At 44.7% G+C, this 27,815-nt stretch overlaps 3 protein-coding genes across 3 annotated transcripts; 1 reads left to right on the top strand and 2 right to left on the bottom strand.

The window, feature by feature from the left end:
* Window positions 1–5,839: 5,839 nt before the first annotated feature.
* Window positions 5,840–10,589, top strand: CCR75_003112 (uncharacterized protein; the record flags this gene model as incomplete). Its single annotated transcript, XM_067961209.1, has 9 exons — window positions 5,840–6,261; window positions 6,346–6,444; window positions 6,585–7,187; window positions 7,247–7,740; window positions 7,798–7,868; window positions 7,939–8,231; window positions 8,303–8,423; window positions 8,480–9,166; window positions 9,228–10,589. The coding sequence occupies 8 exons, from the start codon at window positions 5,840–5,842 to the stop codon at window positions 8,564–8,566; spliced, it is 2,190 nt and encodes a 729-aa protein (XP_067816777.1). The 3' UTR covers window positions 8,567–9,166; window positions 9,228–10,589.
* CCR75_003113 (uncharacterized protein) lies at window positions 8,877–10,539 on the bottom strand (the record flags this gene model as incomplete). The annotated part of the gene is made up of 2 exons (XM_067961210.1): window positions 8,877–9,150; window positions 9,218–10,539. The coding sequence occupies 2 exons, from the start codon at window positions 10,537–10,539 to the stop codon at window positions 8,877–8,879; spliced, it is 1,596 nt and encodes a 531-aa protein (XP_067816778.1).
* A 52-nt stretch (window positions 10,590–10,641) lies between the features above and the next one.
* Window positions 10,642–11,547, bottom strand: CCR75_003111 (uncharacterized protein; the record flags this gene model as incomplete). Its single annotated transcript, XM_067961208.1, has 1 exon — window positions 10,642–11,547. One exon carries the CDS (start codon window positions 11,545–11,547, stop codon window positions 10,642–10,644), a length of 906 nt encoding a protein of 301 aa, XP_067816776.1.
* Between the last annotated feature and the right edge of the window lie 16,268 nt (window positions 11,548–27,815).

The following is a 27,815-nucleotide window of genomic DNA, read 5'->3' as shown; positions in this document are numbered from 1 at the left end:
TACTCTTACAATAAGCTAAACACGACCACCATACCGGCGGAAATGTCGATGCTGCGGAATGATGTCTTGTTGAACTCCATGGGCAGTTTAACTATCTTATTCGCGTTAATTTAAAGGATGGATACTACTACGTAGTACGATGTAGCCAAATCGGCAGTAGCACCCTAAGCGGTTTGCTATCGGAGTGGCTGCGATGCCACAACGGTCGGAAAATGCATAAATTTAGTGGTGGGTCGCGTGATGCGTCAACAACGTGCCTACGCGCTTTGACAGTGTATTCGTGCATAACAGGACTAAGGACAGGCTGAGCGAAATTGAGTCGCATAAGCGTCTTTTGGACGCTGTGTTGAGGTACCTGGCTGACGCTCAACTTTACATCAGCTCGAAAAAGTGCGTCAAGGGTCCCCGAGATACCTGTGCTCGACTCCATCGAACGTACTATTGTGTACGAGCTGACCCAGAAGTGTAAAGTCTGTAAAGAAATGTAGTTCCACGTCAGGTGAAGGATCTGCGCCAATTCCTAAGGCTCGCTAATTACTTTCACATCAGTGAAGTAGTGTTGGTCTTGCCAGACACGGATAAGCCCTTAATCGTCGTCAGCGATGCAAGCAATTTGCAATCGGCGGCGTGCTAATGCAAAAGGATGACGACGCGTTAACCGTATCATCTCTTACCAGTCCCGAATTTCGGAAGCTACAAAATTAAATTACCCTCTGTTTGACAAAGAGCTGCTTCAATGGAGGTTGCTATTGTTAAGTTTTAAGTGCACCTGTTGGGCACCGAACCATTTGTGGCTTAGACGATTCACGCATCACTGCGGACCGCAATAAACTCACCGAACCTTTCGCCTAGAATGTCAAGATGGCTTACATTCTTCTCTGCATTTAATTTCAAAGTTGGATACAAGTCTGGAAGCCGAACGTCTTGGCTGATGCGCTATCGCGCAGACCAGACTTCGAGGCGAGACGCCAGGGAAGTGTGTCTCGTGCTAAGGCACAAGTTGAGTCGTGAACGTTGCTAGCCATGAAGGTCTACTACGTGGCCAGCTCGTTGGCCTCCTAAGTAGAGGAGAGTTATAGTCAGGAAGAACATTGTCGCCTAATCATGGATCACTTCGGTGGATGAAAGGTCTCCCTTCCGTTGCACCTGAAGGCAAAGCTAAGTTGGTTTAGCTACAGCGAAGGCCTTTTATGGCATCAGCTGTCATCCTGTGATTCCTGGAGACACTATATCCCAGATGACACAGATTTCAAGCAAAATATACTTCACGAGTTCCATGACGCACAATCGAGTGAGCATCTAGGCAGTGACATGACATTCTCACGAATATCAGAAGAAATTTTGTGCACCCACCTTTAGCCAGCTATATTCGCTCCTGCGAACAGTGTCACCGCATATAGCCTGCACCGTCCAGAAGTGCGCCAGTAAAGCCGCTGCCGATCTCAATTGATTGTTTCAAATCGGTCAGTTTCGACTTCATATTTGTCATACCACAAGGGTCGGACAGCGATCATTGTCCTTGTAGACAGACTGCGAAAGGTGGTTCATGAAGCACCACGATCTTAGGCAAAGAGGCAGCTCAGTGGTTCCTAAAACATGAGTCGTGGCGAATGTATTTGCGCACAGAAGCGACTTCTAAGAAATTGAGCAAACAATAAATTTTCGTGGAGTTCGCTATTACTAACAGGGTCCACTCCAGCACGGGTAACAGCACGGTCTTATATTAACGGACTGCGCCATCCTTGGACGCCAGTCGGGTTTATGTGCAGCCCGAGTCTTAGTGGGGAGGGCCCCTCACTACGCTCGGTGCGAATGAATTGGAGGACACGGTTTCGTCGAAGTGACGATTGGCTGTGAGGGGTATCAGTCTGCGGCTAAAATTATTCATAGTGGCCCTGCCGGTTTAGTAATGGTCACGACACAGAGAGGTGTCAGTGCTGTATCACGGCTAGAAATACCCGTGCTCCTTGACGATAACGACGTGGCATTATTGGCAGCTACGTCCTATGAGACCTCTTGGGGTGTCATAGGCGAGTTGGATGCCAAAAGCGTGAGCGAGGATCAACGCTTTGGATGAACGATTAGCCATAAAAATCCTGTGACGCGATCGCAAGCGCACAGTACAATTAAAAACAATACGTTGATTAACACGATCGTAAGAACAATGATGATTTTAAATATGGGTATCATGTATTGCTACTTACCTGGAAGGCGGTTCTGTATCACCTGGTGGAATTACGAAAGCGCTGCTAAGTTACGGTGGTCGAGGAGGTTGGAGACCTGAATATAGATCCGCCCTCCCGTCATACATTAGAACGATATGTGGATCCACAAAAGAGCGCATATCTCCATTCGCCGAAGGTGGTTAATGGTAAAGCCGACAGTGAAACGTGCGTTGTTGAGGTGGAGGCGACGAGGAAGATGAAAATTTCCAGCCGACAAATTTGGTCAACCTAGAAGGGAACTCGGAGAGCGAGGAGGGCTTCGCGCTTCACGCGAGTTTCTTACCATCCTCCAAAATATCAGCCAAGCTTTTTGCCGTTCGAAAATATGACGATTCTTCAGGCGAACATCGGAGCACAGCCGAGTTCATGGTAATTTTCCTTAAATCCAGAGAAAGAGAATCGTCCTCCCCTGATATATCTTCACACAAGACAAGAGGGCGATCGCTAAGCTCACTATAAGATACGTGCATGGACCGAGTAGGCAAAGATGCTGCAAAATGGTTATGGACCTGTCCCATCCGGGTAAACTCAAGATGCATAAATGCACCAAGCCGCGCATTAAGCAGTTCTGGACCCTGAGATATGATACAATTCATTCCCCACTACAGCTTTCAGCTTTTCGAACGCTTAGCTTAAAGCCTCAAAGAGGCTCGGAAAGGCTCGTTAGCGATTTCATCCTCACCAAGAGTCAGTCTGTGCAGACTTTGCAACCAAGCGTAGCGGAGCTGCTTAACTTAATAAGTCGGAGGACAACTAATAGGCTCAAAGAGCCACTAACACGGAGCAAAGAAACCACTGGATGAGTCGTACAAGCTCGCAGAGCTAATTTGGCTCTGTGAATTTGTATATTATTTAACAACCTTAAGTGTTAATTTCATGTAACGATACACCCCGTTACACATATCCTGTAACAAGGACTCACGATTCGTAGAATCACACGGCAGCTAGTGCTCAAGAGGATGTCCTTTAAAAGACTTCTAATATTAGCGATCACTTCTGCGCAAGCCTTAAGAGGCACTGAACGCTTCAGATCAAAAGGGGGACTGAAGTTTATTTATTTTATCTGTAGAAACCTTATTTTAAGTAAATCTAATATAGATTCTACTTGCTAAGTTCGCATTACCAGAGGATTTATATCTGGTGGCCAACACGTGTCGGCACTGAAAGGAGGTGTCCGCTACATAATTGCTATTTCGTGTAAGAGATAATAATAAATATTATTTCCAATTAGACGAAATAATTAAAGAAGTACAAACTTATTGTTCTTTATTAAGGGTACCGACCGGTATAGCCACGCACCCTTTTTTGGTATTGCCACAAAGAAATTACGAGCGAAAGCCGACAAAACTGAAACATAAGGAAATTGTGGCTCTCTTGCGCTCATGGTGGGTACAAAAAAAAGAGCACTGAGATTCGCCAATTTGAAAGGTAAGCATGCAATTCCGCAAAAGTTTGTCGGAGTAAAATGAAAAAATCCATCTTTAGCTTGACCTCCAAAGACTAACTAACATGCATGCGCAAGAGCGCACCTCCGACTGTTGTCGCTTATTACCAGCTCAACTTCTACCTGGTTAGCGATTCACTTATGTAATTTAGGGGGCCTTTATAAAATTTGACTTAATAGTATCAAAATTCCAAACTTTGGTAATATTGACGCAATAGGACATTAGTTCCGTTGATTGGTTGATGCAAGTTTAAATCAACCCCGCCAAACGTAACAAGACACGATTAAGCGGTGCGCAAGGAGGCGCTTTACATCGTTAGCTGATTAATGTATCAAAGTTCAATTTAGAGAAGTACAAGCTTTTGCCCAATTCGGTTCAGATTTAGATGCAACTACTCAACAACAATTAAATAGAGGTGTTAGATTAACAGAAATGTTAAAACAAGGTTTAAACGTGCAAGTAGATGAAAGATCGTTACGAAGAAATAAATTAGAAGTAAGCTTACTTTTTCTCTATTCTAAAGCCTTAGTTTCGACTAATAGTAGCTAAGACTTCTTAGCTACTTGTAGCACGTCAGTGTACGTGAAGAATTCGAGGCACCTCACCTTCACTGTTATCAGAGTAGGTTGACTAGTACTGTTGTCAGTACTAGCAAAAGGTGTTCCGTTACAGGCACCCTTAACTGATAAAGTATTACCGATCAATGCTGAGCCCAAGTGTCTCTGTTGCACACAAAATTCGCAATTTGCAAACCGGGAGACTGTTTGTTTATTTGTTGCCCTTAAATTGTCGTACACCCAACTGTAGCCATTAGGTCGTCCTATAATACGGTTGTTTTAGCCCTGCGCTTTCAATGTAATGATATCAGCGGTAGTTCGAAAAATTACATACATTAAATTCGAAGCTGGCTACAAAGCAAATATTGTAACGGGGTTGCACGATAAAGCGAAAGGACGATTTGCTCTAGCCATCTGACTTCTTGTAGCCTTGATGAGCCTATAAGTACAGCGCAAGTTATAAAGCAGCGATTGTGGCGATCCTTGATTTCAAGCTTCAAAAGCTAGGATATCTGTCTTCTCGTTAGCTCTTTGAATAAGTATTGGCACATAAGCAATTGGTACAACTCCTGATACAATGCAATACCGTACTATTTATTAGCGTATATAACTAATTCCATCCAATAAATAATCGTTCCCGCCAAAATTAGCATGTCAAGTCGCGAGGCGAGCAAAAAAGCAGCCAAAGAGCTGTTGGCGCTTTGCGCCAAGGAAGGCGTCAAAGTCCCGACGGTGCGAGTTGTCTGTTGTTCTCATTTAATTTTACTAATCTTGCTTTCAAGCGGACATAGGATGCTGTAAATGCCGCAGTCGAAGCAGGCACGATGATCAACGCCACACGCGAGAATGTACGAGGCAGTGAAAATTACAATGCCAAGAATTGCTTAGTATCTTAGCAACTTAAATCGTCTGCAAAAAATTAGGGCGAAATTCAACTAAATGCAGCGCTTAAGGTACGTCACAGAAATATGTTAAAAGCGATAAGCTCCGCTAATCGCGTCATGTAGGAAATGATAAAAAGATTTGGTGTCAAAGAGAGCACTTCACCAAAAAAAAAGGATGACAAGATTAACATCAAGACCGAAAAGAAAAGAGGCCGCAAGCGTAAGGCTGACGACGAGAATGCAGAGGCTATTGAAGACGAGGAGAAGAACAAGAAGCCTCGCAAAAAAGTGGAGGCTACTTGTGAGGCTAACCAGATGCTGGCGGATGCTTTCAGTGAGCTTTCGGGCTTCGAATTTAAGCGCGGTGAGAAGTTTAAGGGTGGCACGTGGTCCAAGGTGGCCAAGGCTATTCGCGACTGCGAGTCCGAGCTCTCGTGCGGTAAAGAGGCCTTGAAGCTTAAGAATGTTGGAAAGTCGTCAGCTGCCTTGATTGACGAATTTCTTGAGACAGGCACGCTAGAGAAACTCAAGGAATATCGTGCAGGCAACATGTAGTAAACACTATTAAATGGACTCCATTTAAGTTCTGTACCGTAAAGTTTCCTTTTGGCGTCAGCGGGGATTACGTCTTTTTTCGTCTTCAGTCTCCATATCGAGACCTGAGGACACGGCTGCACCTTCCGAGAATTCGTTTAAAATTTTAAATGAGAAGAAGCTACAATTTCCAAATGTCGATCATAACGGGCAAGCGCGCTCACTTTACATTTGGCCAGCTAGAGCAAAAGTCTTTCGTTATATTCATGCACAATACGCAGCGGGTTCAAGTTGCAATGGCCGACAACAACGCGACGGCTGGCAGTCGAAATGTGGACCAAAGAATCGCAGATATGCCCCGGTATGGGTGGCTTCCGGCCCCCATGCAAAGAAGCTATGCAGTGTCGAACCCATCGCCGGACTGCCTAAAGTACCGTCAGGTGTATCGTAACACTTCGTGCGACCATCGATACAGCAACAACACCAATCAAAAGTATCGAAAGGTCCAAAAGCCTTGTGTCAAGTTCAGATTTGAATATGGCTGCTCCTTCGGGAATAAATGCCGTTATTCGCACGATCTCCGACCTTTCTACTCAGATTACTATGAGTACCATTTGTTCCTTGTTTTCTGATGTACAATAGAAAGATAGATGACTAACGACTTACTCTGTTATCATTGATCCTAATCGACAAATATCAGTTGGGACGAGCTGATCTGGTCTGAAGTCAATCCCATGCCACGACAAGATTTTCAAAACTGCCTGCATCGGCAAATTTCACATTTTGTGAAGTCGCCCCCGTAAGTGATTTACTACTTCTATCGCTCCTGCTGCGGCTTCACACGCCTGCGCAGGTAGGTGGCTTGATTGCTGCTACCTTCCGATTAGTGAATGTACGCCTCACATTTTTACTTACAATAAGTTGATGTATTGCTCATAGGAGACCGACACTAAGCCCAGAGCATCAATTCTTCTCGACTAGCAATATGCCGAAGCGTGAACATATATTCAATTTTTCCCGCCATTATCAGCTCCTATCGGATGACGCTCGTGTCGTGCATGGTCACAACTTTCTATGTGAGGAGGCTATTTTGATGGAAAACAATATGAAACAATCGAAAATTCATAAGTGCCACGAATTGAATGCATCGAAAGCTACTAGAGGCCTTGAATGTAGCGATGATTACAGTCATCCCGATATCAAAGCTTTGGCAACTGAAGGTGACGTGGCTGACAAGAGAATACATACACATGAGAATCAATGGCACAATAACATGCAACATTCGCGAAAATATGCAGCAAGTGATGAAAGGCCGAATGCTGCTAATGGCAACTCTGCGGATTGTTATTTTAATTTGAAAAGACATCTATCAAACCAAGTTGATGGCAGTGGAGGTTTGTCGCCCGTACAGTGTGCCAAGCAGCTGTGTCAGGGTCAAGAGCAGCGATATGATTCGGAGTATGCGAACATGTGTGCAGTGCAGCAAATGCAGATATCAACTCTCCCATACACGTGGTACTTGGTAAAGGAACAATTTTACAGGTACTACTCCCCATGAGAGTATTTATTTATTTAGAGGAATGACGTATTTGTTGACATAGTAACCTAAGCAGACAAGTGGAAGAATTCGTACAGTACGTTGACACTACACTGGCGACGATAAAAAGGCACAAACAGCAGGCCGTTGATTTTCTTCAGGGAATGGTGCGCACTTTGTGGCCTGATGCTGTAATCGATGTTTACGGATCTAGTTACACAGGGCTCGCATTGCCGGTAAGTGATATTGACTGTGTGCTAGTTTCTCGTTCGCTAGAAGAGATGCAACCCTTGGCGGTGCTGGAAGTACTGGCGGCTGAGGTTGAGCGACGTCTCTGGATGAAAAAAGTCGAGCTGCTTCGAAGTGCTAAAATACCTGTCCTTAAAATGACCTACTCACTCGATTCTACAGAGCAAGAAGTACTGCTCGACCTTACGTGCGGTCATTCAGCTGGTCACACTGGAATTGAGGCCCGAGATTATATATATTCTTTGAAAAAGGAAATGCCAGCATTGCGTCCTCTGGTAATGGTGTTAAAAGAGCACCTTGTTTGCAAACGTAAGGACTTCTTATCTTGTGTTTGGACCTTGTACAAACTCATTTATTTGATTGCAGAGTTGAATGCTGCTTACACGGGTGGCATTTCGTCATACGTTTTGGTAGTATTAGTGGCTCGCTTCTTACAAGTATGGTTGATATGCCTGGTATAATTCGATGCAGCGATTTCTAAGTTGGCTGCATTTTTTATTCTGTTAGGCATGTGGCGGTACACACGAAACTTCATTTGTGAGCAATGGTAAATTACGCGACATAAACAGCAGAAGGAGCTATTCGGAGAGCGCATGTGGAATTAATTTTTCTGAAGAGGATGCCCACGTCTCAAATTTTCGCGATGCCGTCCTGGTTGCGCAACCAAGGTGGTGCTACACATTTTCGCGTGGTGGGCACCTTACTTGGCAAACTGATCTCGGCAGTCTTTTGATGCTCTTTTTGGAAACATACATAATGTTTGACTACCGACGATTCGGCATCTCCATTAAAAATGAAGGGTTTGTAACCCATCTGTTTAACCTTACGCTAGGGAAGCTTAACATTTGTGAAACTGCAAATTGCTGTGCAGAAGTTACTTTGTGCTGCCTCCAGACAAAATTGTGCTGACGCATTGCTCTGTTGTCATCCCTTTCGTCGCGGATCCAATGAAGCCTGGCAGAAATATTTGCAATTGCTTTCGCATGCATGAGGTAGGTCGATGAGGGTAGTGTCTACTTTTGAGGCTTGATGCTCGTGCTGTCGTTAGGTGATTCAATCTTGGCTTGAACTATACCGGAATCTTGCAGCTCGAGTCCCCATTGCAACATGTATCGGGAATGACTCGACTACGTAAATTGATGTATTCAACCGCAAGATTTCATCGCTCGTTTAATAGCGATGTATCTTTACTCGTGTCAATGAATTCGAAGAAAGTAGGTGCCTTAACTTTAGTTATTGCTCCTTGTAAGATCACCGCTGCATTACCTATATTGCCTAGACGATGTCAACTGCATTGTAGTGAGTAGTTGAACTGAAAATTAAGCTTTATGGCGATTGCATTTTAATGACTCGTAAATACAAGATGCAGGAGCAAAAAGCGGCGATCATTCTTACTGGCAAAAAAATCACCTGTGCATCACAGATAACTTAAAGCTATTGCTTTTTTAAAACTCTAAGGTGCGCACTTTCATAAATTCAGCTACAAGTTCGTCAGTAATGGCGGCACGGCGCTTCTGAAAGTCGAGCGTATACTCGGACATGACATCAATTAGCTTCTGTTTAACTTCACCGGACATTATGCGACCCGCGCCGTACTCAAGGCCAATGCGCTCAAGTTCCTCGTCGTCCTCAAGCATAAAAGACAGGTACTGGTACGGAATGTCAGCCTCTAAGTTAGCACCGTACTTTTCATGGTCAGCCTTTGTCTCACCACCGCCACTTTGCATAACACCAAGCAATTAAAACAAACAAATACGTAACACAATCATGCCAAAAAAAGGCTTACCTGAACGCAAACTTTTTAATCTTGTTTGCAATATCTTCCGGGGAGTCCGAAACATAAATGGTCGTACTTGCCTTGCTGGCGCTCATCTTGGTCGTGCTTCCTTGAAGCGCTGGGAAAAACTTAGAATGCATGGAAGCAGGTTTAAGGTAACCAATGCGGGGCGCCACGTCACGCGTCATACGGAAATAGGGGTCCTGATCTATTGCGTGGGGAATTAGACAGCGCAGTCCCTTGCGTCCACCAAGCACTACAGGAAACGTCTCGGAAAAAGATGGCACGGCTTGAACGGCAGGAAAAGCTGACTTGCCAATATTGTCGGATCCAGTGAAACCAAAGATGCCACGTACCTGATTGTACGTGACACACTTTTGTACTTTAAGAATCTGTGGATACATCTCCTTGATGTAATCGGTGTTGGTGAAGATAAAGGTCTTCTTAACATCAAAACCACAAGCAATAATGTCCTTGGCATTCTCCCAAGCCATGACCTCACTTTCCTCAAGCGTCTGGTTCTTAAACAAAAACTTCTCATCATTCGTAAGTTGAATCACGAGAGGTACGTCAAAGACCTTCTGCAGCCAGGCCGTGAAAGTGAAAGGGATTAAGTGGCCCATGTGCAGGCTACCTGAGGATGGGCCACGGCCTGTATAGAGAAAAAATTTCTCGCCCTTCTCGTATGCGTTCAAAATCACGTCTAAGTCTCGGTGTGAAAAGAAATAGCCTCGGCGCAGGTAGCGGTGGGCCTTGTGAGCCGTCAGATTTTCCATACGTGTTACCATTTCGGGTGGAATTTTAGTGCTGCCGAATTGTTCGACAAGCTTGTCGTAATCCACGCCGTCTTCCGCCTCAACATCCCACGGAGTGACGAGCTGGGTGCTGTTGGCCACACCGGTGCTTTCTTTTTGATACTGAAACGTTGACTGGCGCAAGAGCAACTCAGCGTCCGAGGGAACAGCGGCAATCTCGGCTGGCTTGGCACTTTCACTGGGCTTCGACTGCTTCTCCTTCTGTTTTTGCTTGCGAACCATGTTACCGCCGCCCGTGACCTTTTGAGCTGTTTGTTCACTTAAATTTTTTTTTTTCTTCAAGCCACAATTTGATTTTTTAGGCCCATCGACGTCGGTGAAAGCACTTTTCTTCTCAGACTTCTGCTGTGGCGCATAGTCGACACCCGTTAGGGTCTTAAACTCGGCCTTAAGCGCTAGTAATTCTTTTACTTTAGCTGCAATGTCATTCAACTTTGATGCGTCTTTAGCCAGCTTAAGTTCGCGAATGGTACAACCCGTAGCCACGATCTTGTCCGTCAGCGCTTGAGTGTCCATCGCTTAAGGTCACAAATCGATTGAAATGGCTTGTGGAAATTATTTAATTAATGTTATTTGATGCAACCACACATCATTGGTGTAATAGCTTAAGTCAAGGTCCTACCACTTGGCGCAATGGTCCAAAATATACGGAGTGAAGTACGTGATGAGCACGCTAGCACCAGCACGCAGCAGGCTGAGGTGGGCTTCACGCACGACGGCGTCTAACGAGTTCGTAGATTCGCCGTAATCTTTGATCATCTTGTATTCGCCTGAGACGAGGTAGCACACGACAGGTACCGTCTTCTTGGCAGCAAAGCTAGCCACGATATCCGAGTAGAATAGCGACGGTTTAACAATGATGCTATCGGCACCTTGTTGCACGTCACGCTCGAAGGCCAAAGCGGCATGGCTCGTGCTACCTACGGGGTGTTGATAGCGCTTACGATCTCCCTGGAATGTGGACTCGACAGCGTCGCGGAAGGGAGCATACATTACAGAAGCCTTTTTGGACGTGTAAGCCATAATAGACACGTGCTCAAAGCTATTTTCATTTAAAGTCTTGCGTATCGCGCCGATGCGATTATCCATCATGTCCGACGGGCACAACATGTGCGCTCCAGCCTTGGCGTATGCTATCGCGATGCTACAAAGACGATCAAGCGTGCGCGCGTTATCAATAATCTGCTCGCCGTCCACATCACGTAGGATGCCGCAATGACCGTTGTCCGTGTACTCGCACATGCACACATCGCAGGCCACCATGAGATCGGGCAATGCCTCGCGCAGCACCTTGGTGCAGGCAATGACAGGCGAAGCCCAATCATCGGCCATGCACCCACACGCATCCTTTTCCTCGATGACACCGAAAAGCATGACGTTTGTAAGGCCCTTTTCAATGAGCGCGCGCACATGGGTTACAAGTGAGAAATAGTCCCCTTCAAGGCCTTGGCCCCACTGCATCTCCGGCTCGAGTCCGCAGATTATCTTATCTTCACTGCGCAACGTCACGAAAAGAGGATACATCAGTTGCGATGGGTGCAGATGCGGCTCGCTCCAGGAACGCTGCGCGGGGTGATGCAGGCTTGAATGCAGGAAGTTCATACTGTCTAGACCTTTCCTGTAAATTTACGCTTTGTAAACAGGCATTGAGTGAAAACCGTTATAATCCTCTCTGTCTTATTTGATTGGCATTTATAAATAGATTATCGTCCCAAAATTTAGTCATTCCTTTTGTGCCACCAAGGCTTGAGGAGTCATTGGCCAATCGAAAAGCAACGAGTCGAGAATTACTTGACTTTCAGGAATTAAACACTCTATCGTTCTCAGCTCTTGGCCAATAGTACTCTTTAGGAGGCTCGCGTGGCCGTGAGCGCCCTAACGATTACCTGGTTCGCCGTTGGGCGTTACCTTGTTGTGACGGGGTGTGCCGTTACATAAATAAATATTATTTATCACAAGAGGAATAATAGAAATTATTTCCTATGAGAGGAAATAAATAAAGAATTATAACATTATTATTTTTATCAATTTTGACTAAAATAATTTCAATATTACCAAATTTGGTAATTTTGACGCCCGCCAATCGTTATAAGACACGATTGTGCGATGCGCAAGAAGGCGCCATACATAGTTTATTTCTGATATAATAAAGTCAGAAGTAGATAGAAGATCTTAACGTAGAAACTTAATATATTAATATATTTTTACTTTTCGCTATTCTAAAGTCTTAGAACTAACCTTTGGTAGCTAAGACTACTCAGCTACCTGAAATCTTTCTCCGCACGTCTTTTACGTGAAGTAAGCGAACCTTCGATGTAATCACTGTACTGCTGTAAGTACCAGCAAATGGTGCCTCGTTACACCTGGTAGCACTTTGTAGTCCGTCCAATGGCCCACGCACGTTCCATCAAACATGGACATGCTAGATGATGAAGGATGGAGCTTTCAAGCCCCTCAAGAAGGCTATCACGAGACGCGTGAAAAGTTTACTAGTTTAAGTGACCTTGAATGGAGAGCGATCGAACGGATGAGCTCGGTCGTTGGCAGGCCACTTGTTGGCACAATGTTGCTTCCTCTGAACACATGAAGAACATGCGGTCATGGCTGAGTTCATACAACACGAACTCGACGGGGCCCAAGAGACAGTAGCCCTGCTTCATCAACAAGGCGCTCAACACGCGGATGTGTTGAGAGAACAGGGTTTCAACAATTGGAAATAGTTCCAGCTGCATTAACATACTGCGAGCGGGCCGACGCTTCCACTGCGAGCGGGCCGACGCTTCCACGTCGACCCGAAAGCTTAAAGATCAAAATCGTTAAGTTTAAGGCAGTCGAAGACGACTCTCTTTTGAGATGGTTCATCGAATTAGACGACACCATTGAAGCTCGCCGTATCAGTGATGATGCGACGAAAGTAAATTCTGGCATTGGGGCTCAAGCTTTACGACCCATAAATGTTTGGGTCGTAAGAGGTCTTTTAGACACGGCTCAGGCAAACATTTGAGCCGCCACGTGCTAAATTCAGGGCTCGAGCCGAGCTCCTGGATTTGAAGCAGGACATAGAGGACTTTCGCCCTTATGCCCAGCATACACGATACCTGGTCAGTTGTATCGTGAGTCATCCGATTGATGAACAAACACAGGTAATTGTGTTTATTAGAAGGTCTCTTAGACGGTTCTGTCAAGGCCCACCTGTTCCGGCTTGAGGTCGAGTCAACAGAGTCTTCTTTTCCCGCTGATCATTCCAAGCCTGTTCCCTTGGCTGTGCGTTCCTCGACAGTAGATAGGCACGGTGGGAATCTAATTAATTCATTCATACCCAACGAGGCAGGCTAATCTTGCCTCTCGTGGGGGACTCATCTCCCTACTGCTTTAAGGGTGCAGGCCATACCACTAAGGAGTCCATTAAAGACCCTCATTGTCTAGAGCGAAACAGGAGGACTTCAGTTTTACAAAGGCTTTTGTCCACTCTGGAGCTTATTGTCCTCCGAGAAGAAAGGAAAAGGGAGGTTCAGAACCAATGGACTTCTCATATGTAGAGAGCGAGAAACCTCGCTCTCCAAATTACAAACGATTACGAAAATCTAATCGATGTCAAAAGACGGGCCACTACGTCTATGAGTGTAGCGCCCATTTTCGCTCAGTGTTTTTTATCACTGGATGTGGGCCACTACGCCTATGAGTGTAGCGCCCGACATCCAGTGATAAGAAACACTGTGCGAAAATATTGACCTCCTGCTTTTACAGCGGATCCGACGCTGTTGCGAAATCGCAACGGCGAGGCGGATCGTAAGAAAACGGTCGGCGCAGTAGGTGCGGAGCTCTCAACTGATCCAGCAACGTCAAAAATATTTGCACGACTTTTAACGGAAGTTGCTCCTCACATCCAAACATTGTGTGTAACTGCCCCGGGTGATGAAATTAACCTCATCATCTGAAAATTTAGTGTCAAAAAATGCCACATAAGCCCCTAGTCGATTGTGGGGCGTCGAAGAATTTAATACGACACCAATCGCTAGAATATCCCAGGCTCAAGTTCGTTGAGCTCGATATCCCACTAATGATGAAGACAGTGCGCTTAGCAACAGGCGCATCTGTAACAGAAAAGAAACGTGTAGTTAGATCCAATACACGTTAAAGAGTAAACAGTATGATGATAATTTCATCGTACTAGATTTGGATGACAAATTCGACGTCATCCTTGGATTACAATGGCTCAGAACGTACGAGCCACGTATAAATTGGCAGCATCAAGCCGTGACGATCTGTCTCTCGTTCAACAGAAGGTCATCTATTGAACGTCTTGGAGCGTCCACGAGCGTGTGGATATCCTACGAGGGAGTGCGGTGGTCTCACTTGTGGGTCGGTCGTATGCACGACAGCACAAGACCTCAGTGTGAATACCCATCACACTGTGGAATTAGATCCCGACGGCTGTGCACAAGCACAGGCAGCGTTGAATTCGACTACTCAAAAGAGTTAATGGTACGAAACAAGGATGCTCTGTTGGAAAGTAACATCCAAGAAAGCTAAAACGCCCGTCTACAAGAGACAGTGCGAAAGTCCTAGATCGAAGGGAGAGTGATCGAAGAGGATTTCGCTGTGGTAGCGTGGTAGTGCAACCACAGCTAGAGGCGGATACTCCTCAAATAAGATCTGTAGGATTTAGTACCCGGAAACCTGTGGTCAAAGGCTCTCAGGTCTCTTTGGAAATATGTTCCAAAGAGGAAACTGAGAAGTTAAATGTTTTACTAAACAATGGGTCAAGTGTAGGCGCTTATGCACTTGATCTAACAGCGCCACCAAAGTTATTCTGAAATTAACTTCGGAGATAACTCAATTGCCAACGATGGAACCGAAACGGTTGTTACGTGATATGCGTAGTGGCAAGGTCAAGCAGATCTGCGTACTTGTCATAGATGACAGCTGCGTGGCTGTTATTCGGTCGGCAATAGTATTTCCAGATTACGAACGGGTTCTTAGCAGCTAATCGATGGACGAAGTGTCCTCGATGAGAAGACTCGGGTCGAACGTTTTACGTACCAAACCTGGAAGTCTTCGAAGACAATCCCTCTATATAAGAGTCAAATAGAATTTAAGGATCTCTTTCCTAAATCAGTACCGTGCGAGTTGCCTAACGATAAAGGCACTCGACACGATATCGACCTGATACCAGATTTCAAATATTGTGACATGAAGCAATGGCCATCGCCTCGTGAACAAGTATTAGCGATCGACAATTTCTTTGCCGATCGCTTAGCAGCGGGCCATGTGAGGGAATTAATTCCCCCACACAGCTCTCGGACCTTTTGTGTGCGTAAAGCAACAGGAGGATGACGGATTGTGCATGGATTCAATAAATTGAACGCTGCAACGGTACTGGCTCAAACGCCGATACCACGAAAAGACGTACTCATTGATTGATGGTATGTCACAGAGTACTATCTTTTCGGCAATGGGTCTGATGGACGGATTCTACCAGATCCTTATGCGTGAACAAGATATTCCGTTCACAGCAGTAGCGCCCCAAGCCGTATGCTATGGGAGTGGCTAGTCAAGCCACAGGAACATAGTAATGCCCCTACGAAATTTCGCGCCGATCTCAACAGATTAATTACGCATATATGTAACAGATGCGTAATTAATCTGTTGAGATCGGCGCGATATTTCGCATTAATTTATTCTGTTGATGCCTCCATTCATAGCATAGCCATGAACGCAAAGTCGGATGTTAAAGTACATCGTACCCACGTCCGAAAGGTCCTTACACCTATGCGTAAGCACAAATTGTATGCAAATCTCAACAAGTGTATATCGCAGCAAGCATAATACCACTTATTGGGTGAATCGTGGTCAAGCATGGTGCATGCTCGGATTCGGCAAAGATTAAGGCGATCAGTAATTGGCATGTGCCAGTCGATGTAAAGGCTCATCGAAAATTCCTCGTCTTAGCGGCGTACTTAGAGAAGTACTCCCGCAAATATGTCGAAATCACAGTACAAATTTCTTCTTTGTAAAAAAAAATCTAAAGTGGTGATGAAAGGCTGATGGTCAGCGTTCTTTGAGAATATCATGCAAAGCTTGATGCAATCACCTATCATGGCAATTGTGGGCCAAGACCGACCATATCATGTGATCTGTGACGCCAGCGATTTTGCAATCAGCTGTGCGTTAATGCAATATGACACAGACGGCGGAGAGCGCGTCGTCTGTCATCAATCGCGTGAACTATTAGTTCAACCAAGATTTGTGTGTGACCCTGAGTAAAATTACGGGCAAGAGCTTGTCATCGAAATTTAAGTGGATTATGGCACCAGATCCATAAACTTCTGCTAAAGATTTTCCACTAGCCATTTCTTTATTAGGCTAAAAAGTGATACGCGGCGTACGTACAGATTTTTAAAAGTGCGAAATTCAATACGTAAAAGCTTTCGCGGCATTCTCTATAGAAACTTCAACTTTTCTCGTAGAGATCATTGAATGCAAACGAGTAATTAGTCCTGCACTTTCACGCTTTGCTATAGCTGCCCGTTATCGATTCCTTGACACCCAGCACTTTCTTAAAATTAGCTTGGTACAACATTTGGGTAACTGAAACGGGGTATTCGTTGCGTAATAGAGAAATAATAATGAAGAAAAAAAGAATATTACTGCCGCATTATATGAAATACTTACAAAATTATCTTAAAAATTTTAAGTCCTTAAAACAACCCCGCCACTGCTGGACACGCGAATAGACGATTAGCAATGAGTAACTATACACTAATTTCACATTGTTATACTAAGTCAGAACTAAAAGAAGCTATTAGTACGTTGTAACAGGGCACCTTTCGCTAGAACTGATAATAACAGAAATTGTTGAAAGGCAAGCTTGAAGTTGATATACTAAGAAAGTGGTACTAGAATCAGTGTTTGATATCATCTTTGCGCCGAGCAACAGTGGAAGTTTCATTTTATATTTTTTTCTGCAGGAAGGCTTTGATAGCGACCCAGGAGATAACGAAACTAATAACACTATTTTGCATTTAATTGTGTGTCCTCTGTCTCTACCTCTGTGTATTGACTTCTAACAGGTTATGATCCCAAAGCACGGGGCACTCAGGGGTGACACGCGTGACGGCGCGTATGCGAAGCAGCCCCTGCCACTGGTCACGAAAGGGCCAACGAGCATGTAGTTTATGAAGAGAATAGCAAGCCGGGTGTTGTCCATGCGGTGGACAATGCTATCACCAGGAGTGACTACGCGTCGGAACTCCTGGTATTGATGAGAGGAATTACCGTACGTCTGGATAGGCTTGAGGAGTCTCAGACAAGGTTGATGAAAGCCGAGGAAGGGCGTGGGAGACATAGGACACGGCTTTGACTCCGCCTAGACATTCAAGTTTGTTTGTTTCGGCTTTGGGGAGAGGAACAAGAATGCATATGGACAACTTGGAAGGGTCCACTGATGCGCCGTTATTTACTCCGAGGAGGCCGGTTGAAGGACAGATGTCGTTTGACGCTGGAGCCCGAATATAATGGCCCCAGTCAGGACGTTCGCGGTCAAGTTGCACCAGCACTTGGAATTCCTGGTATTGTTGCCCCAAGATGGAGAGCAGTGGTACAAGCAACATGAGGACCTAAACGGACATGGTCATGCACAAGGAAAATACTTCAAGTGCGATATCCTGATGCAGGACAAAAGAAGCTGGGCATTCGGGCGTTTGATGGACGCGAATTGTACGTAGGACTTGGTTCTGTTTTTTTGGAGTGGGGTCGGAGATTCGAGCGTCAAATTTCTTTGGCGCAGTCGTCTTGTGGATTTAAATGGCCTGAAGATGTGAAAGTGGATTTTCTTGGCTTGTATCTCTCTGGGACTGCAAAGAGATACTATAACAGACAAGTTGCGATGTGGTTGAGTCAATCACCCGCTTTGCAGTGTGTAATGGAGAAAATGCTTGAAGCATTCAAGACCAGTATAACACATAAGATGAAACTTTTTACGCAACGTAAGAACCCTGACCCGAAGTTGGTCAGAACATTATGTGCATCTGACGGCCATTTCCGAAGTTTGCGGAAACGGTGGTGATTATTTGGTTTTGGACAATATTGTGCAATACGCCTCTGAAGCTTTTTACTGGCAAAAGTTAACCACACGAGACCGGATTACCTGGTACAAGCAGAACATCTCGCTCACTTTCGCAACCATATGAAGTACACACTGGGTGAGAAAAAACACAAGAGAAATAGTTAATTCTGTTTCCGATCGACAACGCAAGGATGCGCGCAAATGTCATTTTTGTCACGAAGTGGGACATTTGCAGGGAGCGTGTCACAAATGCGAACGACCACAAGAACCTCAAACAAATTCGTCGCTTGCTGTGAATGAAGTCTCAAGTCAACAAGACGATATCTGGATTTTGGATAGCAGATCCAGTAGAAACTTGATTAGTGATGAGTCATGGCTTCAAGTTGAGCCGTTCGAAGAGGTTTGTCCTTAACCCGTGTGACAGCCGCTTCATATAAGCAAAAGAGGCACTGTAACGATTAACGTCTTGGCTTGTGGAGTTGAGCGTGTGCTGACTCTTACGGATGTATACTTTGCTGAGGGCATAAGGCATATTTTAGTTTCGTATGGAACTTGGACCGAAAGCGTTACACACTTGGATACAATGGTCAACAACGTGTTTTGTCCGACAAAGTTACTGGAGCTGGGGCTCTTGATGTTCAATTGGTTGGAGACGTTCTTGTGGTGCCGTGTCGATTGATGGACAACTATGTTGAATTGGTTAGAGTTATATTGGCGGTCTTAGGTGAAGAAGCAAGTGTCCAAGTTTCTTCCGCTGTCCAAAAAGGCAGCTTAATGGACTTTCACAAACGGTTTGGCCATTTAAACTACGAAACGGTAACAAAGTTGGCTAAATATCCGTATTGTGATTTTTTGCTTACGGATAAGCGTCGAGAATTTTGATACACTTGCTCACAAGGCAAACAGACCTAGAACAAACAGCAAAGTTAAGACTCTGGGCAACACTCACCGATTGACATTGTTGGAGGTGTTATCTGTTCGGACATTAAGGGACCGGTGACGCCAAAGGATCGGCTGAATAATCGTTATATGATCAACTTCGTTAATCATAAGACCAATTATTGCCGTGTATTTATTGCTCGCACTAAAGACTCTGCAACAAAAAAATTAGAGGTTTCCTGACTTGATTAGAAGAAAAATTTAATTGTCGCGTGCACGCCCTTTGCACGGACTCAGTAGGAGAGTACCAGAATGTAGATTTTTTCTGCAAGAAGTCGGGCGTTGCAAGACAGCGAAGTGAAGCAAGAAACCAAGCCAGCAATGGAAAAGCTGAGCGCGTGCATCGGACCATCATGAATTTGGCCCGTTGCGTGATATTTGCTTCAGGATTACCACACAATTTCTGGGGTGACGCGGTTGAATATGCTGCTTATATTTTGAACCGGGTCCCTACAAATTCGAATGATGAGAAAATGTCGCCGATGAAGGTGCACGGACCAGACCGCGTCCCTCGGTCTTTGGGTCACCATGTACAGTGTACAGAGATCCCAAGAAGAAGAATTTTGCACCGAGAGTACAAAAGGGATTATTATTGGCATTGGTGAAGAAACCGAAGGGAATCGTGTTTATCTGCCAAAGGATAAAGTGGTTGTTGTCTCGCAGCATGTTCAAAATATTGAGACACTGAATAAGGCCCAAAATAAGCAAGTTCAAGAATTGTATCTGCAGAATACTACTAGTCTGGAAGATAATGACTCCGCGCGAGATCAAGTTCAGGAGGGAAATTAATTCAAGATTTCAAGATTTAGAGGAAGCGACAAATCGTCAGGACCAAACACAGACGATGAAGAAAAGGACATCGTGGACAAGAAAGAAGAAGGTTGTGACAAGATCGGCGAGCAAGAATAAACGTTCAAGCCAGGAAAAAGAACTGAGAGTTTAGCCATGGATAAGGACGTTGCCAATGCTGTCACATTATCTGACCTAAGAAACTTTGGTGAAGCTATGCGTAGCAGTCACAAGGAAGGGTGGATGAAGGCAATTTCGGAAGAATTGCAAGCTTTGGAGAACAATAGAGTTTGGAATATTGTGAAGGCTCCAAAAATATTCGAGCACTTCATTTGAAGTAGGTTTTTAAGACGAAGCACGACGCAGAAGGTGGTATCGAGCGATTGAAGGCGGGCTTTGTCGCGTGTGGGAATGAACAAGTCTTTGGAGTGAACTATGGAGTTACTTTTGCTGCTGTGATTCATATGTCCAGCGTGAAGATAATTTTCGCACTGGCAAGAAGTGGAAGGTGCCTGCAAAGCATAGAGATGTTCCAAACGCTTACGCTAAAGCAGACAAGGAAGATAATCTCGACATTTACATCCATGTACCGCAGGGAATGCAGATTGCAGAAGACTTGATGAAGAAAATTGGTGTTTCACAGAACAATGAAATTGTTTTGGAACTGAAGAAGGCATTATATGAATTAAAACAAGCAGGAAGACTATGAAGTTAATTGCTACATCGGAAATTGTTTGACATTGGTTTTAATCAAAGTCGACATGTGTGTCTACTTTAGATGGACACATGATCATCTATTGATTGTTGGAGTTTACGTGGATGACCTTCTGGTAACAGGTAGTGATCAGGGTTCTGTGGATTCATTTTTTGATGAGCTCACTTCACTTTCGGTCAAAGATCTCGGATGTGCTCGCAAGTTTTTGGGTATGCGTATTCAACACAAGGACGAAGATGGGTACACTTTCGATCAAGAAGTTGGAATTATGGACATGCTGAAGGAGCTGGTCTCGAAGTGGGTCATAGTGTGCGTGTTCCAATTACTTAAGACTAAACGACACTGAAGAATCGGTACCTGTGCCCTTACCGGTATTTGGAGGAGATGGTGTGGTTACGGCGAAGGATTTGCAGTTACTTGTGGGAAGTTTACGATGGATTTCGCGTTGCACCAGACCAGATATTGCTTTTGCGGTGCATAAAGCCTCAAGATGGACTAATACCACGATGGGAGATTATAAGTTGGCAAAGAAAATTGCAATGGATCTGTCTAGCACGAAGACATTGCGACTTTTTATGATTGGAAGAGAAGATGAAAAACAGGTGTTACAAGTGGTTGGGTACAGTGATGCGGATTTCGCTGCCGACAAAGGTGAGATAAAATCTATCACCGTTGGTTTAATTAGGATTGATGACATGCCAGTGCGCTGGATGTGCAAGAAGCAAGGCGGCGTATCACTTTCGACCATCGAGGCTGAGTTTTCAGCTGCATCCATTATGTCTTGAGAGCTTTTGGGATTCGCGAACTGTTGCAAGAGTTAAATTTGAGATTTGAAGAACCTATGCCACTGCGAGTGGGTAACTAAGTAGCTTTGAAACAATTTGACGGTAAAAGAGCTTCGGCTAAGGCCAAACATATTGATGTGTGCATCAAGTTTGTCGGTGATTTCATGAAGCGAGGAATTATAAAGACTGAATATCGAGAAACGTCGAATATGCCTGCAGCCATACTTACAAAGGCATTGGCTGCACTGAGATTGGTCGAGATGCGTCAAATGATCGGTTCAAAATGAATCGACCGTAGTCGACGATGACAGAACAAGGATCAAGTGTTTTGTCAGGACAGTGTCGACGAGGGAGGAGTGTTGAAAGGCAAGCTTCAAGTTGATATACCAAGAAAGTGCTACAATTATCGGTTTTTGATATCATATTTGCGCCGAGCAACTGTGGGAGTTTCATTTTATGATTTCTTCTGTAGGAAGGCTTTGATAGCTAACCAGGAGACAACGAAACTAATTACACTATCTCTTTTGCATATAATTGTGTGTCCTCTGTCATTGCCTTTGTGTATTGACTTCTAACAGGAATCGTTACGGGGCACCTTTCACTAGTACTGATCAGTACTAGTTAACCTTAACCTTTCACTGATTACAGTATAGGTGAGGGGCCTCGAAACTTCACGTACACAAAGGTACAAAGGAAATTCCTTATGAAGCTAAGGGTCTTAAGGTTTAAGGTCTAGACTAAGGCTTTAAAACACAGAAAAGTAAAACTGTATAATATTTTTAGTTTCCAACGTAACAATCTTCTATCAACTACTGAGCTTATAATATTATCAACTACATATTTATTTATCAATAAAATAAGTGCGCACCGCACAATCGTGTCTTTCAACGAATGGCGGAGTTAATTAGACTTAAATCAACCAATCAATAGAGCGAATGTCTTCATCAATTTTACCAAATTTAATAATATTGGAACTATATAAGTCAAAATTAATCAGAATAATGATTTTGTACTTCTTACTTTATTTCCTCTCTTGGAAATATTATTTATTATTTGTGATGTAACGGGACACCCCGTTACACCCCCCCCCCTTGAATAACCTGTCACTATAGTGACTGATGTAGGGTGACAGGAAATACTATAATGTCTTTCCCTGTAATTTTGCATTATTAATTTTACTACAAATACCGATTTTCTTCGCATTTTTGATTTGACCAAAATCAACATGGCGACAAAAAAGTCTGTGCGCGTGGCGGCAGCTGCACGGATCAGTGCAGCTGATTGTGATGCATGTGTTACAGCAGACGCATTAGCGTCTACTGTGGAGAATACGTCACCTCCTACTATGATTTGAGGTGACTGGAATATGTCATCTGTTGATGGCATTGCAGGTGACGGTGAAAAACCACCTGCAACACCAATTGTAGGTGACTGGACCAAGTCACCGGCATCGCCCGACTCAGTGGCTACTGTAAAGACCATCGGATCACCCGGGGCCGAAACCCCTTAACATTTGGGTTCTAACGTGACAACTAGAGAGGTGATGACGAGGTTGTTCGACTTGTCGGACTTCTTTGGTGTGGAGTCATTTGATGATGACTCCGTGGGCGATGATCACTCTGGTGACGTTAGTATGCGTCACCAAGAACTAAGTGGTCGCGAAGAGAAGAATGCTGCTGGTGGTGCTAGTTTGCATCAGCAGGAAGGAGTGATTCTAGGGATCGCTCCAAGGGCCACGCCAGCGGTAACATTAACATGAGCGAACAGGAACCGCAATACGTTGCAGTTCGCGGCTGAAAAGAGGCCTTAGTTGCCCTGTAAGGATAACCTAATTCGTCGGTCTGGTATGACTGATATCATATTACGCTATCCGACTCATTCAGGCTTCACCAGCCTGGTGAGGATGAGACGGAATTTTTCATTGATGCCTTTTCGGCATCGGTGGTACTCTTCTAAACGGGCAAAGGATGTCAAACTTTGTTCCAAGCTCGGACAGGCTTTGTACAGAATGTGCAAAACTTAGACCTTGAGGTCTGGCTTTACAAGCTAAATGCTTTCCGTAAACGGATCGAGAAAAGGACCGTAGTTGGTGCACGCTAAAAGCTGCACCGTTTGTATAGAGAGGGAGGATTTCCTTGCCTCTCTTGGGGGGACTCATGCCCATGCCGTTTTAAGGGTGCAGGTCATGCCCCTAAGGAAGCAAATTCCCTCAAAGATCCTCATTGGAGGTCGCTCATCTCTTACGAGATACATCAAGGGATTGAAAGACTCCAATGTTACGAGCGCGCGATGCGATCTTTCTTCGATAAATTTTCTGTCGATGAGGATGGGTCTCGTCCTTCTGCAAGAAGAGACCCGGAACGTCCAACATCAGTTGGAAACCTCGCTCCCAACTATCATGCGGGAATGGATACCCTCGCCAACGAACGAGGTAACTCGTTCGAAACCTCTTTACCTCACGGTGGTAAGAGAAGCTTTCAACAAGAAAACGCTTCTCACCAGTCGAATCCTTCAATGAATGTGGAGGGGGAGGAAAAATCGGGTTCGCCTCCTTTGACAGACCCGAATCAACACCGTGATCTGGATCACACCCTTTATTATTTGAGGAAGGATATTGATCACGAGCAATCCCGTCACCGCGAGTTAGCGGTGCCGGTTAAAAATGTTTCTCGTGACCACTTGAAAAATTGCGCAGGTTGCGACTGATCAACTGGCAAACGAAAGGACACATCAGTATCTTCATCATGAGCTGATGAGAGCTCGTCAGAAGATCTCTTCCCCATAAGAAAGATTGGATCGTCTGGTTCAAGAGAATCAGACTCTGTTCCGAGACAATAAGGCTTTGGCTCGGAACCGTCAGGCTTTGGCGGATGCTCTTGACCGTTTCGGTGTAATTTGGAATCGGAAGAAGCCGTACTGTGGTACGGGCGGAGACGCTCAACATAAAACATAGGATGCGTACGCATTCTACGAGGCAGCTCCATCTTGTACGCATTGCCTTGGCGATGTAGTGCACGAAACGGGCTGATATACCTGGGCACTAATTTATAACGCCTACATTCGTCACTACATGTGTTTGTATTTGGTAGGTTAACCGAAGACAGTAGGACTAGGTCATTAACATTTAATGAAAGTATGTTCGCTCACTCATTTTTATAAGAGTTCCGTTTCTGTCGATTCATCGCATCAGCGATGGAAAACTGTACGAATCGGACCACTGCTTCAATAACCAATCTGCTGACTTGGTATTATTTTTGTTTTCAGTGCGACCGGCTCGCACTACTGAGATATCAATCTCTTGATAAATGAGAGTATTATCGTTCTCATTATAATATAAATTGGATGCTGAGTCTTTCAGCAACGTTATCAAAGTCAGTAATAGCATTATTGCTATTACTGAGTTTGTTCACTTAATGTTAATTAAATCAACATTGGTATTGTTCGCATTGACCTTAGTGATAATGCGTGATGAGCAAGAGCTACACTCGAGCGAGTCCCCCGCCTCTTGAATAAAAAGTCACCCTCAATCAAGGTGGGTACACGTGGGTGGCATAAGCCATTAACGAAATTTGGCGTATCCTTTGTAGAAGTATGCACAGAAGTGTTGATGGCAAATCCTACCATCGCCAAAAACTTGCTCAAAATCTTAGAAGAGTGGACGTATCCGCGAAGTACCTCCGAGAATACGGTAATCATTTGCACGCTTCGTCTGACCATCTTATTCAGGATGAACAGAAGTTGACATTTTCAACTGTGTTGCAAGTGATTTGAACACAGTTTGCCATAATTCCGCCGAGTTCACGGATTAATCCATGGAATTGAAATATCGTGTCAACAAAGACACGAGCACAGCTTTTGACTGTGATTGACTCCGGTACTGCAGCGAGATATATTATTTTGCTGAAACGATCAACAAAAACAAGAATACCATTTCTCTTATGTTCGTCGTCGTGAAATTCGAAAACGAAGTCCATAGAAAAACGGACTGTCAACACGATGCCGGAACAGGCAGAGGTTGTAACGGAGCACGGGATGAAGCACTGGGCTTCAACCGGTGACAAACTTCGCAAGCACGTATGTACTTAAGGACGAAATCCTACTGGCGTGGCCAGTTGAAGTCGCGAGTTATCGTGAGATAGATCTTCGCACGTCCACGATATCCACTTGTTGGTGCACCGTCGCACTCATACATGTGCGTAAAAGCAAATCAATATGGGACGACACAAGGTGGGTGTAACGGGGTGTATCGTTACATGAAATTAACAATAAAAGATTGTTAATTAATATTATCCAAAAGCTTGATAATATTTGGAGGAAATTACTTTAAATAGTAATTTCCTGAATTCTTATCCATAAATAGGTATACACCATTATGTCTATTTATTCCGCAGACTAATCAGCTGTAGAAGTAATCAAAGAGAGTTACGAGATAAGATAGATAAGAATTCATTTACATGTTTAGTATTAGTTTATAGTTAAGACAACATTTACAAAGATAGATTAACAAGACACTTAACTATATTAATACAGTTTTCATTTTACACTCTTAAGCTAACTTGCCTTAAGAGAAGTCTTCCTCTATACGTACAGTGTACGTCACCTAACGAGAGGCACCACTCACATCTGAAGCAGTGTGAAGTGGACTTGTACTGAAACAGTACAAGTCGTAGTACAAGAAGAGTATTTTACCCATACAATAGATTTACCAGAACAACGGTTCACCAACCGAAGTGTGCCCCATTACACACTCCTCCATCAGACTGTTGACACCGATGACAAGATTCGCTTTATTTATTTTTTGAGGTTGGAATATAAACAGCTAACCGTTCGGTTGGGTTCTGCATTCCTTTGTCTGATGGCAACTAAGCGTCAGCCCCAGACTCTTAGCTCCTTCCTTAACGATGAGAAGATGGTGGACTATGAAAGTCACGCTCTATTGGAGCGTCGCGACCAGCGAGCTCCTTCGGCGTCCTCGACTTGGGCCCGGAGGTCTCGATGATCAAGCTGCGACCTGTAACTTTTTTGAAGTGCTCTTCCACACTAATTGGAGTGAATCGATATCGCTGTGAGCTTTTGCTTTCGCAATGTCTGCAGCTTGACGACGAGCTTATTCCTCTCTGAGGATTGCCTGCTCTTAATCTTCGTCGAGCGCACTCGTAATTATGTTGGACTCAGGGTATGGTGTCCTGCGCAATGTAGCAAAAACATCCGCGGTACCACGTTCTGGGAACGGATGTGGGGTCCGACGATATTCGTCCACACGAGAGGTGTGTAGGAGCCGCGCTCCTTTTCCCCATCCTCTTCATGAGCGATACCTTACAAAGTAACATCAGTATTTGACGCGTTTGCGTGATCAGGCCCGTGAGGCTTCGGTGACCTCAATGAGAGAAATTCCGATCGTCCTGTTTCCAATGAAAACAAAAAGTGAAAAGGATGGGCCAAACTCTCAGTGAAGGTATTGATGCTTTAAAAGCGCGAGATGCCACTTCCTCGCGAAGGCTTTGCTCGGATTGAGGGCTCTTTTGACGCGATCCAAAACCTTCTGTCAACGTTGGAGCGTCAACAACCTCGTTTAGAGGGCCTGCTGGACATCCCGGTGAGGATACACTAATCTGCGCCATGGCCGCCTGTCTCGGCGGAAGCGCCTTCCCAATAAAGCTTAATCAAGCCCACGTAGAAATCTGGGTCTTGTGAGTAAGGTTTAGCGTGTAAGCTAGGCCCTTCTTGGCCACCACCCCAAATGGTCCAATAAAGCGCGGGCGCAATTTGGTCTTGAAGGTCGCGAAAACCAAGTTTGTAGGTAGGTTCTTAGCTTTTAGCAAAATTCGATCTCCGACCGCATAAGAATCAATACAACTTCTGCCTTTGGCATCCGCTTGTTCTTTGTGTTCGTCTTGGCTATCAGCCATCGCGTCACGCACATGTCTTAAGACACTTAATCGCGTTGCGAAAATTTCGCTTACTTGTTTCCGAACGGTAACAGGGCTGATATCAGCAAGCCTATCGGCTAATTCTTCCCCGCCAAGCCCTGAACCACGTAGTGGTATCGTTAACGGAACGCGTGGGTGTGTGAGAACGTTTACGTAGAATGGAGTATAGCCGATAGAGGCATGTAAAGCGTTAATTAACGCAACTTCACTTCCGGGAGTAGTGTGCTCGAGTGCTTTGGTGTCTCAGCACACACATTGCGCAGAACGACTTCAATGACGCGACTGACACGTTCAGTTTGACCATCGGTCTGCGGATGATCCGCTCTGGACATGTTAAATCTGGTGCCAAGCACTCCAAAGATCGATATCCAGTATTCACCCGTGAAACGGAAGTTTTGTTCAGAGGCAATTGCCGCAGGCAAACCGTGTTGTCAGAACGCGTGATCAATAAACAGCGTTGCTGTGCCTTCACCATCAATGATATCCGGCACAGCTGCTAAATGAGCCGTTTTGCTTAACCGGTTAGAAAAAATCATGATGCCTGTGTTACCGGCAGAATCTTTCGG

This window comes from Bremia lactucae, linkage group LG4 (genome assembly GCF_004359215.1).
Source record: "Bremia lactucae strain SF5 linkage group LG4, whole genome shotgun sequence".
NCBI classification, from domain to species: Eukaryota; Oomycota; class Peronosporomycetes; order Peronosporales; family Peronosporaceae; genus Bremia; species Bremia lactucae.
The sequence above is the reverse complement of the archived record's forward strand: the minus strand, read 5'-3'. Positions and strand labels throughout refer to the sequence as shown.